The following is a 15,508-nucleotide window of genomic DNA, read 5'->3' on the forward strand; positions in this document are numbered from 1 at the left end:
AAAGGTGAACATCACTGTAACCTGCTTATGACCCTACATTGGTTGCCAGGGAGGTGTGGAATCTTAAAGCTTAGAGGGTGACTTGTTAAGTGCATCTAAAGCTTATCTTGAAAGATCTGACAGATTTTTTTTAATTGTCATTCTTTGACACTTTGAATTCATCTTTGTTCTAGTATACAAGAAAAATCCCTCCACCCTCATTGTGTTCTTTAGCTTTAAACTTCCAAGCTTTGGGACTGAACTCTGGAACTGAGATTTGTTTTTCTTGGTTCCTTTATTATTTCCTTCTTTTCCTTTTTTTTCTTCATTTTTACTTTCCTCTCTTCTTTTCTCCTTGCATGCATTAATTTGAGATTACATGTAAAATATTTATATTTTATATAAAATGTAAAATATGTTTTATAAATTTATAACTAATATATATTATATATAACTTATATGTATAAGTTATATAACATATATATATATATTTTTAATACCTACCACATTTCAGGTAGTTTGCTTGCTAGCTGCAGGGTATGCACAGGTGACTAGTTTCCTTGATCATCCTAAGCGTATACTTTATTAGGGAGATAGACAAGCTAATTAGAATAAGAGTGAAAGTGCTGGGCTAGAGCAAGGTACAGAGTGCTATGAAAGCATGTGGGAAAGAGTATATTATATATCTCCTTTATCTTTCTACTTTAACAGAAAACTGGAAAAGAATAGGAATGGCATCTCTCTTTAGGTGCAATGTAGTGTGATGCATATAAAATTGTGACACTTCAGGAAAAAGTTCAGTGATTTTATAAACACAGATGGTCCCTGATTTAGGATGGTTCTACTTATGCTTTTGGGACATAATTCCATTGGGATGTAACTCCAAGTCAAAAAGCTCCTTACAACCTGTGATGGGGTTATGGTTTCTACTGAATGCACAGCGCATTCTCACCATCATAAAGTTGAAAAATTGTAAGTCAAACCATCATCATCTGAGGACTGTCTGTTGTGTTGCCAGCATTAAATACATTTTCATCTTACTATTTTTTCAACTTAATGGGTTTATCAGAATATAACCTCATCATAAATTGAGGAGCATCTGTATATGAATAGTTAGATACTAAGGAAGACCTTTTGATGTCATGGGTTTGATATTAAGTGCTGTAGGTTTCACCCCTATCTGAATTGATCTTTGTCCAACTCCATCTTCTGCCCATACTGTTTCCAAGAAATGGCTTTTCTCGCCATCACTGAGAAAGAGCTTTTTAATGTTATTTGATATAATGTTCCTACTTTACAGTCATCTCATCAGAAATTCCCCATGATATGCCTAATCTAAATCTATTCCTCAAAACCTTAATCCTATTATTTCCCATTAATCAGCTGACATTGATCATTAACAGATAACCACCATCCTCAGTATTTAACAGATTTGAGACTTTATCATGCGTTATCATGTAGGATGTTATAAAAATCCCCATTATTAGCTACCTTTCCATTCTTTTCTTGAAACTCCCCTCTAAGTGCTCCCCAATCCCCCAAAACTTACTCCTATCTAAGAATTAAGGAGCAACATAGACTTAGCTGACATTTCTGAGGAGGGACTGAGGAGAGATTTACACTGTATGCTTCCCAGTGAAACCACCTGAAATTGTTCATAAGTCATTGATATTCTCTGTAGTTGTCTTTTTTTCATGGATGGACACCAAAGATCCCTTCTTTCTTTCCCCTCGAAACATTCAGCTTTTGTGTTTTCTTTTACCACACTTTACAGAGCAATTCCTACTCTGCCCCTAAACTTGCAGATTCCACTCACCTCCCTTAACAATAAAATGAAACACCAGTAGTTAACAGGACCCATTCTCCTTAGAAGCCAGATTAGTAACCCGCTGCAATAATCAGAGAATGTCCTTTGGACGCCTTTTGTATTTGAAGAGATGATAGTGAGAATTTTACAAAACTGATTGAAGATATTAAGATTTTTAGTTGTTCCTCAGTGGGAAGATTGATCTGCAGTTACATAGTTTACCATTACAGGAAGCAGAAGTATCTCCCTTACTATTCATAGACAGTTGCTTAAAAATTTGAAGAGTTAAGCATACCTATTTCGCAGTTTTCTATATTGTTTTAAACCGTGGAACATTTCCATAACCTCAAGAGAGTATGGTATTGACTATGTGAAGATCGAAGTTAGGTATTTCCTTAGTGATGGAAGAGGAGAGTGAACTTTGGGTGGAATGTATCTTTCTTTTTACTATAAATAGATACCATGATAATGCTAATGGAGAGTTCTTATAAAATAAGAAAGTTGCAGATCCTGTATGAAATAAGCTTCTTTTGGTATCTTTTTTTTTTTTTCTTTTTCTTTTTGAGATGGAGTCTCGCTCTGTTGCCTAGGCTATAGTGCAGTGACTTGATCTTGGCTCACTACAACCTTTGCCTCCCAGGTTTAAGCCATTCTCCTGCCTCAGCCCCCCAGGTAGCTGGGACTACAGGCACATGTTACCACACCCAGCTAATTTTTGTATTTTTAGTAGAGACGGGGTTTTACCATGTTGGCCAGGTTGGTCTCAAATCCTGGCCTCAAGTGATCCACCCACCTCGTCCTCCCAAAGTGCTGGTTTTACAGGCATGAGCCACCGTGCCTTGCCTGGCCTGGTATCAACTCTTTACAAGACATTAACAAATCTGATTTATTTTTGCTATAATTATTTTGTTATTGAAGTAGGTATAAACCTAAGGACTTAGATCAAACAAAATCATGCTTTTTATCTTTTTTAAGACAGGGCCTCACTCTGTCGCCCAGGCTAGAATGCAGTGGCACAATCTCAGCTCACTGCAACCTCTACACCCCCCACTCCCCAGCTCAAGCAATCCTCCCACCCCAGCCTCCTGAGCAGCTGGGATGACAGGAGGGCACTACCATGCTTTACTAATTTTTTAAGGTTATTGTAGAGATGAAATCACCCTATGTTGCCCAGCCTGGTCTCAAACTCCTGGGTTCAACCAATCCTCCCACTTTGGTCTCCCAAAGTGAGTGGATTATAGATATGAGCTCATATCTGGGATTATAGATATGAGCCACCACACCCAGTCTATTTCTTTTTTTTAATAAGAAGGATTTTCAATACCTAACTGATCTCTGCCCTCCTTTAATAGGAATCTGTGTTTTGTGGAAAATTACAGGTAGGCTTTATTATTCATGATGTGTGTATCCTTGCTACCTATAGAAATTGGAGAGGGTTAGAATAAGTTCTATTATTAATAGTGGGAGTAGCCTGTGCCTTTTTTTTTTTTTTTTTTTGAGATGGAGTCTCACTCTGTCATCCAGGCTGGGGTGCAGTGGTGCGATCTCGGCTCACTGCAACCTCTGCCTCCCGGGTGCAAGCGATTCTCCTGCCTCAGCCTCCTGAGTAACTGGAACTACAGGCGCCTGCCACCACACCCAGCTAAGTTTTCTATTTTTAGTAGAGACTGGGTTTCGCTATATTGACCAGGCTGGTCTCAAACTCCTGATCTTGTGTTCCTCCCGCCTCGGCCTCCCAAACCTGTGCCATTTTTTAAGCCAAATAGTATTTTCATAGACTTGATAAGTTTCAAAAACTATTTGCCCCATTATCTACCCCCAATGAAATACTGAACATAAATATATTTTATTGAACAGTTACGAAATTGGCATGAGATTTTGTACTTGAATATATCTTTACAGGAAACAGGTTAGATATCTGTTAAGGCCAAACAAGGCTGTACTTTTATCCTTGGCGGTTCGTATATCAGATTGTTTGGTGGTGCTCATACTTCGTTAAAAGCTGTAAGTAGAAACTGCCAGTTTCATAAATGGTCATGAATCACTTGAAAGTTTTTGTAGTTACAGAGACAGAAAAAAACCTAGAGAGAAAATATTTATATATCATTTAAGTTACATGATATTATTTATTTTTATTTTGTTTTTATTTTTATTTTTTTTTGAGACAGAGTCTTGCTGTTGCCCAGGCTAGAGTGCAGTGGTACAATCTCAGCTCGCTGCAACCTCTGCCTCCTGGGTTCAAGCGATTCTCCAGCCTCAGCTTCCCAGGTAGCTGGGATTACAGGCACGCACCACCATGCCCAGCTAATTTTTGTATTTTTAGTAGAGACAGCATTTCACCATGTTGGCCAGGCCAGTCTCGAACACCTGACCTCAGGTGATCTACCAGCCTCACCCTTCCAAAGTTCTGGGATTACAGGCTTGAGCCACTGTGCCCGGCCTTAAATTACATTATGTTATTTTATGTATTTAGTTTTTTAGAGATGGAGTCTCACTCTGGCACCTAGGCTGGAGTGCAGTGGTGTGATCTCGGCTCACTACAACCTCTGTGTCCCGGGTTCAAGCAATTCTCCTGTTGTAGCTTCCTGAGTAGCTGGGACTACAGGCATGCGCCACCACAGCCAGCTAATTTTTGTATTTTTAGTAGAGATGGTGTTTCACCGTTTTGGTTAGGCTGGTCTCAAATTCCTGACCTCCGATGATCCACCTGCCTCGGCCTCCCGAAATGCTGGGATTACAGGCGTGAGTCACCATGCCCAGCCTACGTCATGTAATTTTATAAAGGCATGGTGGAAAATGAAATATTGTGCTCCAACTGAGGTGTGGCACAGAAAACTAGGGCAACACTTACTTTTAGAAATATCAAGTGTTATTCACTGTTTTAGAATTAATTACATAATTATCTACCAGAACACGAAGATCCCAGGGTACCTTAATGGAAACACTACATTTCCAAATAAAATAATAATAATTATCACCCACTGTATTCAGAGTGCTTTATTAGCTGTAATTTTTTAACTCCCCACATCTCTGTGTGTAAATAAACATCACTAAGGAGATTAATCTTTTCTATACTTTAGAAATAATAAAACTAAGGCAGAGAAATTGATGTGAATGATAAATTAGGCATTGTGGTCTTGAATCATTTAAAGAGGCAGGTATTCAATGGGAACAATAGATGCTAACAAAGTACAAAAATCATTCTTGCAACTATTCATAAATTACTAGTTGGTAATTAATTAAAAGTATTACCTTTCTTCCAAAATGAGTGACCAAATCAATTTAAATTTTGTGAACAATGTCACGGCAGCCTTGAGACTATTGGAAATTCCTAAGATGTGACAGAGCTTGCTTTAGAATCACCATCCCAGGCACATGGTAGCTACACAAAGTTGTATGTCATTAAAACCATTGGATTGGGAGATTGAAAAGATGTAATACATTGAATGTCACAAGAGTTTGATTGGGGGATAAATCTAGGTTTATACACCACATCTTGCCAACAGAACAATGCTTTGTTTTCAGTGGAACAGTAGCAGTCTGTTACTGTTTTCAGTGAAACACTTGCAGTCTGTTAAGATGGCCATGAAAGTGTTAGGTAGAAACTATGGGTCTCCGGGACACTTGATGCCCCTTTATACGACTGTAATCACTAAGGTGAAAACTGCCATTGGAACAGACTGTTAGAGAGTCAAGGAAAACTAAAACCATCCCTAAAACAGTATAGCAAAAAGTCAAGGTGAAATGTGGTGGGTCAGGCACAAGTCATGAGCCTACAAAGTAGAGGGATGTTCTCTGATACAGTGTTCCAGAACTGCAGTCATTAGAGAGAAAAAAAATGTGTGATTAATGCCCATTTGGGAAGAATCTGAGGCAGAAGGAGGCTAGCCAGCTAAACTTCATTTGGGGAGATAAGTAAGACAAATAGTGACCTTGCAGAGATCCGAAACAGCTCTGCTACAGGGCCATTTGAACAAAAGAATGAACACATTCTAGCCTGACTCTGCCAAGCTACTCTGAAATGGTTGGAAGTAGAGAGAGAAAAGTGCTTTGAGATTTCATCGTAGAAAGATCGTTGGTGAATGGACCAGACATTTAGATTAGCTCTGCATTTCTTATGCTATTGAATTTATTTTCTATGGTGAGAATCTCTTTGTCTGATGGCACTCATAGCCTAAGATAATCGATGCACAATACACTTGCAGGGTCTGAGTTCATTTGGATAGTATAGTGGGAAGGAATAAAATATATCTTCTCAGTACAATTTGCTCCCAAAGTTAGAATCATTCACTGTTGGATGATGATGATGATGATTCGTCTTCCTGATAGACAACTGAAAAAATTCCACACTGTCTTACATACCCCTCTAGTTGAGGGATAGGGATTTGTTGAGACCATAAAAACTATTTGCTCATTATTCACCTATCCTTGAGAATTGAACCCTTAGCTTCCGTTTGAATTAAACTTCTGCTCAACTGATCAGAAGTTCTTTTTGATAGTACAGTACTCAAGGAATTACTGATTCTTATACCCAAGAATGAAAGAAACAAAAAGACATGCCATAAAAGGTTCAAACTTCACATTAGAGATGCCATAAAAGGTTCAAACTTCAAACCATAAGATCTAATTATAAAATCACCGTTAACAGGAACATAGTTTAGAAAAACTTCTAAATTTATACTAAAATAAAAATAAATATTTAGACTTAGTTGTTATATCTAATCTACATAAGATCAAACTTGTCATGTCACCAGTTTTGAACTGGTGAAAGTGCACTTAAAATATATGTGAAAGCTCTATGTTTTTGCATTACTAAGGGTGGAGAGAAGGCATAGCATTTTATAAATAGTGTGAGATTGAGAAGAACTTTGTAACTTTAATGTTTAATTGTTACTTATATTTATTAGATAAGTATGTTAATATATTTGTACATATTTATATATAATATAGTCTTTTTATATTATATATTATATATTATACCTAAATATATAATCTAAATATATAATATTTTTTATTATCCATAATATATATTTTATATATATGTGTGTGTGTATATATATATAAGCTGGGCAATTCTAAGGAAAATTCAAACCAAAAAACTTGTGACCAGTTAAATTATCTTTCCAATGAGCTGAAAAAAAACAAATGCTCTTCCTTTGCCTCCCTAACACCCTCTAGATCTTCCTTTGTGGACAGCATGCCATTCTTCTCTTTTGCCTTTCCCGACTATTGTAATTTAGGTACCCTCCTTTTCCAGCTGCATGGTGATGGGTTCTTGCTTTTTTCTTCCTCCTCCCAACTTTTGATCCTCTCTGAATACATTTCGCAGATGACCATCTTCCAAAATAACAGCATCAATTAATTTTTTAACTTAAAAAAAACTTCTTTAGCCCTGATTCTGCCCTCTCCATTGATGTCTAGTGTGTGTGGAAGAGGCTGTGCAGAGACTGATAAGCCCCCATTTGTGAAGGTGCTTCAGTTCTCAAGGCCTTTGAGGCGCTCACAAATGGCGCTGTTTATTCAGCTAGCCCCGGCTCCTGGTGATTCGATGAGTTGGCCCACACATCTCACAGGGCTCTAATAACTGAGCCACAAGACAGCCGCTGAGCGATGGGAAGCAGCCTTTCTTCTGTGCCCGAGACTGGAAATCGGTCTTTGTTTTTGATTTTGAATAGATAACAGTTTGTTCCTTGACGTTTTATCTCAGTTAACTATTAAGGTTTCTCACCACACTTCTGTCCCATTTTGCAGAATCTGATGACCTCCAAGGGGTCCCTGCACTCAGCCATCAAAGTGCTCCTGCCCCGCTGGACGCTCACAATTCAATGGTAGATGCAGGTGGAGGTGAGAACATCACCCAGCTTCCCCAGGAGCTTCCTCAGATGATGGCTGCAGGTAAATGCCAGCGGCCAGCACAGGACACAAACAAGGCTTTTTTGAGTTCTTAGTGGAAAACTTGCCCCACCTTGAAAACTATGCATTGAACCAGGAGCCTGGGCCCTTGAAGAAATCAGTCTGTAGAACTAGTAACAATGAAAGAGCACTAAGTCAAATTTGACACATTTTTCTGTTTTGTGTTGGGTTTTCTTAAGCTTTGTGCTACTTGTTTTTAAAGTTTATTTATTTAGAAATCCTTCAGAAAAGTCACTTTAGGTAGACACCTGCATTTTCTTAATGTAATAATGTAAAAGTCTGTAAAGGAGGGAATAGGTTAGGAGGTAACACTTAATAAATTCAGTCAGGACCAGTTCTCCTGCTTGACAACGATTTTCTTATTAGATAGAAGGCCTGCCTGCTCAAGAATTACACCTAGAAACAGTAAGCCAATTAACTTGTTTTACCAAGAGAGTATTACTGCTTTGCCTCTCAGCCTTGTGACTTAACTAATGTTGTTTCACTGGGAGAAAGAAACAGTTCTTCAATTTTTTTCCAGAGGTACCTCCTTAATAGCATGCTGTGTATAATATAAACTACATGTCATTAAGTTTTCTCCCAGAAAGTATTTGGAAACACTTTATGTTTATGTCTGGAGAAAACATTGCTGTAGATTATAGTTTTTTATTTTTTTGTAGTTTGGGAATGTGCTAAATGAAGCCTCACGTCTCTAGAAATGTGATTTTCTTTAAAACAAACACCCTTGCCTATGAACTCTAAATTATGGTTTGTTTTTCCCCACAGCAGCTGATGGTTTGGGGAGTATAGCAATAGACACGACCCAGCTCAACATGTCCGTGACAGATCCCACAGCCTGGGCTACAGCCATGAATAACCTGGGCATGGTTCCCGTGGGGTTGCCTGGACAGCAGCTCGTGTCTGGTAAGCTTTCTCCTGGTTTCAGAGATGCTTGCAGCAGTAACGAAGGGTGTAGGTGACAGGTGCCTGGTAATCTCTCTGCACTGCGAGTGTTGGACATGGTCTTTTATTTATGACTGGGGCATGTTTGGCAAGTTGTACTTGAGATTCTTTTCCTCATCACCTTTCTCTTCTACCTAATAGCTATTCTCAGAAAAAAACATGCTAACTATTATTGCTATACACAGTCTTGCAACATCAATTGCATTTCTAAAATTGGTAAATAGAATGGCTAATATTTGTTTTCCAATTTGCAAAACTCATTCACCTACATTATCCCATTTGATTGCACTGTCTTCCCTTTATGATAGGTAGATATTTCTTGTTGTTATTGCTCTTGTTAATGTTTCCGTTTTACAAATAGAGAAACAGAAGAGCAGAGTTTAGGTGCCTTTTCCACACTGAAGTGGCAGAGCTATAGACTCAGCTCAGGTGACACTAAATTCCCTGTTTTCTGTCCACCACATGGTGGAATCATAATACAATGCATGCATTCAGAAGAGAAAATGTTTAGAAATATCACAAAGTCAAAAGTCATCTAAAAGATTTAATCATTGAATTTAACAGGTGTTTGCTGAGGATTTTACATGTACCCTGTAAAAAGTGCTTTGAGAAATAGAATAAATATATATGTATATAAATGTCTTTGAAGAGCCTTTCTCTCTAAATTGAAAAAACAAAACAAAACACCAACACCTGAAAAACAATGATAAAAATGATGTGTAGAGTCAGGTGTGTTAAGTAGTGGTGCAGACTGGTAATGTAGTAATCAGATCAGTCACTGGGGCTTTGAGGAAAGATGTTATCAGGAAGTTGGGGCTTGCGCTGAGTCTGGAGAAATGAGTAGGATTTATATATGCACTCACTCATTCATTCATTCAACAAATATTCACTGAGCCGCTGTCCTGGTGCAAGGGCTCCCGCAGTAAACAAGACAGGTATGGTCTGCCCTCTCAGAATTTATAGTGGAGAGTGACAACCAGGCATTATGCAGTAGTCATGGTTACAATGGCAGAAGAAAACTTCACTTTTGGCCATCAAGGTAGGTGAGGGTAGATGGTGTTCATTAAGTAGAAACCAATCGCTTTTGGAATGTTGCTAAATTTTACTCCCACATACCTGTGCACTTTATGCTGCGTTGACCAAGCATTTGTTTTTTGTTGTGTTTCTTTTTGGTCAATAGTGGCCATAAATGAAAAATTGCAAATTAATTATAGTAATATATATGTGTGTGTGTATGTGTACATGTGTGTATGTGTATATGTGTATACATACATACACACATATATATATGGTTTCTTTTTTAATATAACAAGAAAGAACATGAAAATGGATAAGAGACTAGGGAAAGTAGGAGACAAAGGAAATACAAAGGCTGAGTTTTAAAACATTACATTTAGGATATTTATTAAATTCTTCAAAATGCTATCAAATTCTTACAATTGAAGATTAGTCTGCTCTAGGGAGGTGGGTATACATAAATGACATTTTCTGTGGCTTGAACGTGTGTTTATCCCGGGCCCCTTTTCCCTAAAGCTTACCTAGACAGATACTTTCTTCTAATAACTTGAGAGTAAAGATTTCTATTTTTCCACCCGCTTCCCCAGTTACCTAACTGAAATATTCAGAAAGCATAAGTTACTAACTCTTGTCTCACCTCCTACTTCTCTCAGAAAATGTTGTACGACTTCTAGAGTAAGCCAAAACCTTCATAATTCATTATTTTTTCTTGTGATTTTGAGTCTTCTGACGTTTTCACCGTGACCAATTTACGATTTTCCCAGCAACTTGCCATGAAAAGAATTACAGCCCTACTCGTTATAGAAGATTTACCGTATCTGCCCCGAATTACTTTTTCTATCTCCTGTGTTAGCCAAATTGCTTAAACTGTTTTTGAGCCTTTCAGGGTCTTTCTGGGCTTTCCTTCATCATTTACACAGCCTGATAATTTAACTGCACTTTGCTTTGTTCTCAGGGCCACCAGCCAACTACATTCCTTGACACAATCTCAGGGTCAGGTTCTGCTGTGTTTGGTTAGTGTTTATATATTTTATTCCAGTCTTTTTTCTGTGTATTTGGATCACACTGAATATAACATTTTCTGTTATGCATTTTTAACATCTTATCCTAAACTATTATTCCATTGTATTCTTTTATATTAAAAATTTAAAAATAATTCATCAAATCTCCAGATTACTTAACCATTCTACTATTTACATTTAGGCTGTTTTCATTTTTTCACTGTTAACTAGCCAAGTTTCCTTAAAGAACTTAGTCTCCCTGAGCATGCAAAAACATCTTACCTTTTCTATAAAATGGTGATGATATCTATTTCATGGAACTGCTGTGAGATTTAAATGGGATAATTTATATAACCTCCATATGGTAAGCATACATTAAATAGTCTTCTTACTCCTTTGTTCTTATTTCTTCCTTTCTCCTTTTTGCTTTTTTTTTTAAAGCAAATAACATTTTGCTTTAAAACATTGCAGTGGACATTTTTATGGATGGGGCTTTTTAGCTGTTAGAATTATTTCCATTGGATAGGCTCCTACATGTGGAACTAGTAGGTCAAAAGAAATGAGCATTTTCAAGTTTCTTGCTAAGTACTGGTCGATTAATTCCCAACATATACATAAGGACTTAATATTTACTAATTTGATATGCAAAAATGGCATCCTATTATTTTATCTTAAATTATTCTATAACTACCCTTGTTTATTTCCTTATTCTCCTTCATTTTCTATTCATATTTTCTCTTTTGCAAATAATTATTCTCTGATAAATGGATAGCATCCATTTATCAGACAGGGTTCTTGGTAATTTTGTTGTTGTTTATATTTGGGCATTTGTTAAACATTTTAATCCTTGGACTTCATATTTCCTGAAAATGTTTATCTAGTCCAGGTTTTGCCTCCTAATGTTGGTTCTTTTTTATGGTTTTTATATTTAATTTTCTGTTTTTGAATTCTTTATTCCATTTCTAAATGCGGAAAGGTTTGCCCACTCTGGAAGTTGTTATATTCCCTATTTTCCATGCCCCCATTGACTTAAGTCTGCCTTTTATTGTAAATTAAATTATTATGCATATTTTTGTCTATTTCTGAAGTATCTATTCTGTACTACTGATTTATCTATTTTTATTCTAAGACCACGTTGTTTCAGTTCTTATAGTTCTGTTATGTTTACGTGACGTATCTGATGCCCTTTTTACTGTATCTGGTGTGCCCCACTATTGTTTATTTTCCACATAGCCACAGAGCCACGGATGCCACTGCTTGCTCAGGTGTCATGCTGGCCACCTCTGGAATTCTTCACTGTGAATGCAGAATGTTAGAGGCAGCCTTTAATGTTTCAGAAGGGACTTAAAGATTATTTAGTGTAACCTTCCTTCCAAGAAATCCTCTTTAAAACATTTTTGACAGGATTATGGAGAGGCTGGATTTTATGAGTACTTGGCTTTCTCCCAAAGTTTCTGATATTTCTAAATGACCAACCATTCTTCCCATATTTGTTGAAATTAAACTGACACTAAATCCCTTTCCTCACTGCTTCTTCAATTTATTGAGAGATTAAAATTATCAGCAAAGCAAGGCATAAAATTTTTATATCCTCTGATTTTATCAAAAGGATTTCCCAGGAAATCAAATCCCTCATTACTGTGGTAGCATACCTTTCAGATGTGCTGTCGTGTACTTCCCCAGCGACACCTCTTCCACTTTCCTCCCCTTTCATCATCACCAAATGTTCCCCACACCGTGATTCTGCTCCCACCTTTATGAATTTCTCTGTTTACCTTCTTCATAGGAAGTGCTACTTGAGATCATTACATTGAATTTGTTCCTTTTATCCCAAATATACCATTATACTGTTATACCCTAATCCTAAATCCCATACTCCAAAGTCCTGGCTGCTCTGTGAGATGATATTTACCTCCATTATTGTTTCTTGTTTGTTGTATTTCCCATACTTTGTTTTGGTTTTGTGAAGTTTTTTTGTTGCCTTTGCCTTTTATTATTGTTGTCAATACTGTGTCCATTGGTGTAGATCCAGGTTTTTTTAAACTAGTCTGTTGGAACATTTGTGTTCCATTGTGGTTGTAAGGTAGAGTGGAGACATAAGTATTACACTTAGGTGGCCTAACAATGATGGCAAACTCTGGGTTAAACACAGCTAAATTGCTTTCTTTGTGGGTTTTCCCAAGGCCTTTACTATGCTAATGTGCAATAAGTAGTTCTCTAAGAGTGGAATCTACTATGTAGAATTCCTAACTTAATTTAGCCTTTAAAAAATGCCTGCATTAGGACAAATACCTTAAGCATGCAGGGCTTAAAACCTAGATGATGGGTTGATAGGTACAGCAAACCACCATGGCACATGTAACAAACCTGCACATTCTGTACATGTATCCCAGAACTTAAAGTAAAATTTAAAAATTAATTAAAAAACAAACTTGTGAGCCTCTCATGAGAAGCTAAAATATTCACTGTGGAGATCCTTCTCCACTACCATCCATCCTTCTATGCCTCATATGATATCCTCTGCATGATCTAGTTTACAATTTTGTTTGTTTATGTTTGTGCTGAACAGTGTCACTCCCTAATCTCAAATTTCAAAATAACTCTCTTGTGGTCAGATGTTGCCTGAAACCTTCTTCTCAGTTTTCTGTGGCACATGTTGTCCCTTTTCAGGGACACCTCTGGTGTCACAAGTTGAAATCTAGGATATCAAATCCTGAGCTTTGGCACCTCTTGTGTGACCAGCTGCTCTCTTCCTATATACCCTAATTTCTTTTCCAAAGTTATAATCATCAACTGGAAGGAGAGCTGAAAAGCAGGAGCTGAGTGCCCAGCTTTTAAGTTTCTTGCCCAGGCCTGCATGGGAACTAATAGTGCTTTCTGAATATTCTCTGGTCATGAGATAATACCTTGCTTTTCTATAACCTTTTTGAAATCTCCTTTCTTATTGTCAACAATATTTCTTTAGCCGTTATTGACTCTGGGGTGATACACATCTTTTACTCCAAGCTTCTTAGCATGCCATTTGTGGTATTTTAAACACATGTTCCAAAAAGACATCATACTTCCAAATTAACAACATAGAGCCACATCCTTAAGCAGTGACTCATTTGGAGCCAACGAAAGACGTCTTCACACTTGTAAGGGTCTGTCAGCACCTTTAAGTGTTCCTTGGCTCATACTTCGCCATTTCTTTTTCAGAAGCCCTGGGTTCACTATCACTGCTTCTGTTTCCTGCCATTCTGAGAAGAACTTAGCTTTCTAACTCTTGGAAGGCTAAGATAGATTACAAGTCCTTCTCTGTCCCCTTCACTACCCTCTCCCATTCACTGGTATTTCCACTTATTTTCATTCTTCTCTGCTTCCTCAGAGTACTTTTTTCTAATTTCCTTCTTGGGTTGTTTAATCCTCACAGGAACACCTTCATCCTCTTTAATATGCCCAGATATGAAGAGGGATTTGTTAAATCCTTTCATCTCCTCAAGCATCACTCTTTTAACTGAGATTTGTTGAGCCAGATGTTATGCTAAATACTGGGAATACAGGACATAGACCTTACTGTCATGCTTTAGAATGGTGGGAGAAACAGGAAATACAAATCAACTTGATAAGTGGTTATGCTACTAATAGATAAAGGGTGCTATAGGATGTCACTGAAGAGAGTTAAGCAGGGGAGTAGCAGGATCAGAATTATATTTTTACAGAGCATGTTTGTAACCCCTATAGAGGACTGATGGGGGTGTGGAAAGGTTGGCAACCAGACAGGAGTTACCCAGATAAGAGACAGCGACGGCAGTAATGCCAGCGATTATCCTGAGCAGTAGAGATGGAGTGATCTGAAGGGACTCGTGAGACATTTCATTGTAAAAACCATAGGAATGGATGACTAAGACCACATGGAACATAAGGAGGGTGAAGAACCAACAGTGACCCCTAGGCTTCTAGGCTTGCAAGCTGGGTTAACCATAGAGCCATTTGCTTAGAAGGTGGGGAAGGCTGAAAGAGAAGGGTGGGTAAGATGACTCATTTCCTTTTGGATATGTTGAGTTTGAGGAAGCTGTTGAAAGAAAAGCTGTGGTGAGCAGGGAGATTTATGGTCCTGGCATGCAGGAAGGAAGGCCTGATGGAGATGTGGCTTTGGTGGCCACAACATAGGGATGGCTGTTGACACCCTGGGGACCATCGTGCCCGGACACACTTCTACTGTGAAATTAGGAAGAAGCTCTCAGGTGCTCCTTCAGGTTTCAGCCTACCCTGCAGCCAGGTCTCCAGATCCCTCTCTTGTGTCCCACTACATTCCCACTATTGCAGGGCTCCCAGATTTGAAATGAGAGAAGTGGTCAGAGGTAAAAAATGGAATCTGGAAATCCTGCCTGAAACCATCTCTTCAGCTTACAAATACGCTCAGGACTGTCTGTTGATAAACCACCCCACATGCTTGTTTTTAAAATGAAAATCATATTCATACCAGCAAAGTTTCTTTCTTTAGTCCCTTCAGATATCAATGGTGGCATTCTCTGACACAAGCATGATGAAGGGGATACAGACAGCCTGGCAGGTACCAGTGGGGGTCTCTAAAGGACGATGCTCAAAGTTCTCTTTTGTTTTTATTTTCCATCTTGTTGAAAGATTTCTCACTATCAAGTGTCAGAAAACAAATAGGCCCTTGACTTATGTTTCGCAATGTATGTACCTGATTTCATGTACTTGTGACAGTTCTGTTACACTCTGTGCAGTTACCCTTTCTTCCCCAGGACATCAGGACAGTACATTCGTACATTTATTTACTCATCACAGTATTACAGTATATTTTACAAGGCACTAGAGGAACAGCAATTGGCATGACCGACCA

The 15,508-nt window shown here is 38.0% G+C and overlaps 1 protein-coding gene across 11 annotated transcripts in view; it reads left to right on the plus strand.

Annotated features, from left to right (window-relative positions):
• Window positions 1-15,508, plus strand: part of ENOX1 (ecto-NOX disulfide-thiol exchanger 1) — a 566,136-nt gene that overhangs the window by 347,874 nt on the left and 202,754 nt on the right. For 9 of the 11 annotated variants that reach the window (XM_023187381.2, XM_023187382.2, XM_023187387.2 and 6 more), the window contains 2 exons: window positions 7,538-7,681; window positions 8,465-8,602. In XM_023187381.2, the coding sequence (XP_023043149.1) occupies window positions 7,612-7,681; window positions 8,465-8,602 (208 nt within the window). In that variant the 5' untranslated portion in view covers window positions 7,538-7,611. The remainder of the gene's footprint in view (window positions 1-7,537; window positions 7,682-8,464; window positions 8,603-15,508) is intronic. The other 2 variants (XM_023187388.2, XM_023187389.2) reach the window with 1 other exon arrangement.

The sequence above is a fragment of the Piliocolobus tephrosceles genome, chromosome X, assembly GCF_002776525.5.
Source record: "Piliocolobus tephrosceles isolate RC106 chromosome X, ASM277652v3, whole genome shotgun sequence".
Taxonomy (NCBI): Eukaryota; Metazoa; Chordata; class Mammalia; order Primates; family Cercopithecidae; genus Piliocolobus; species Piliocolobus tephrosceles.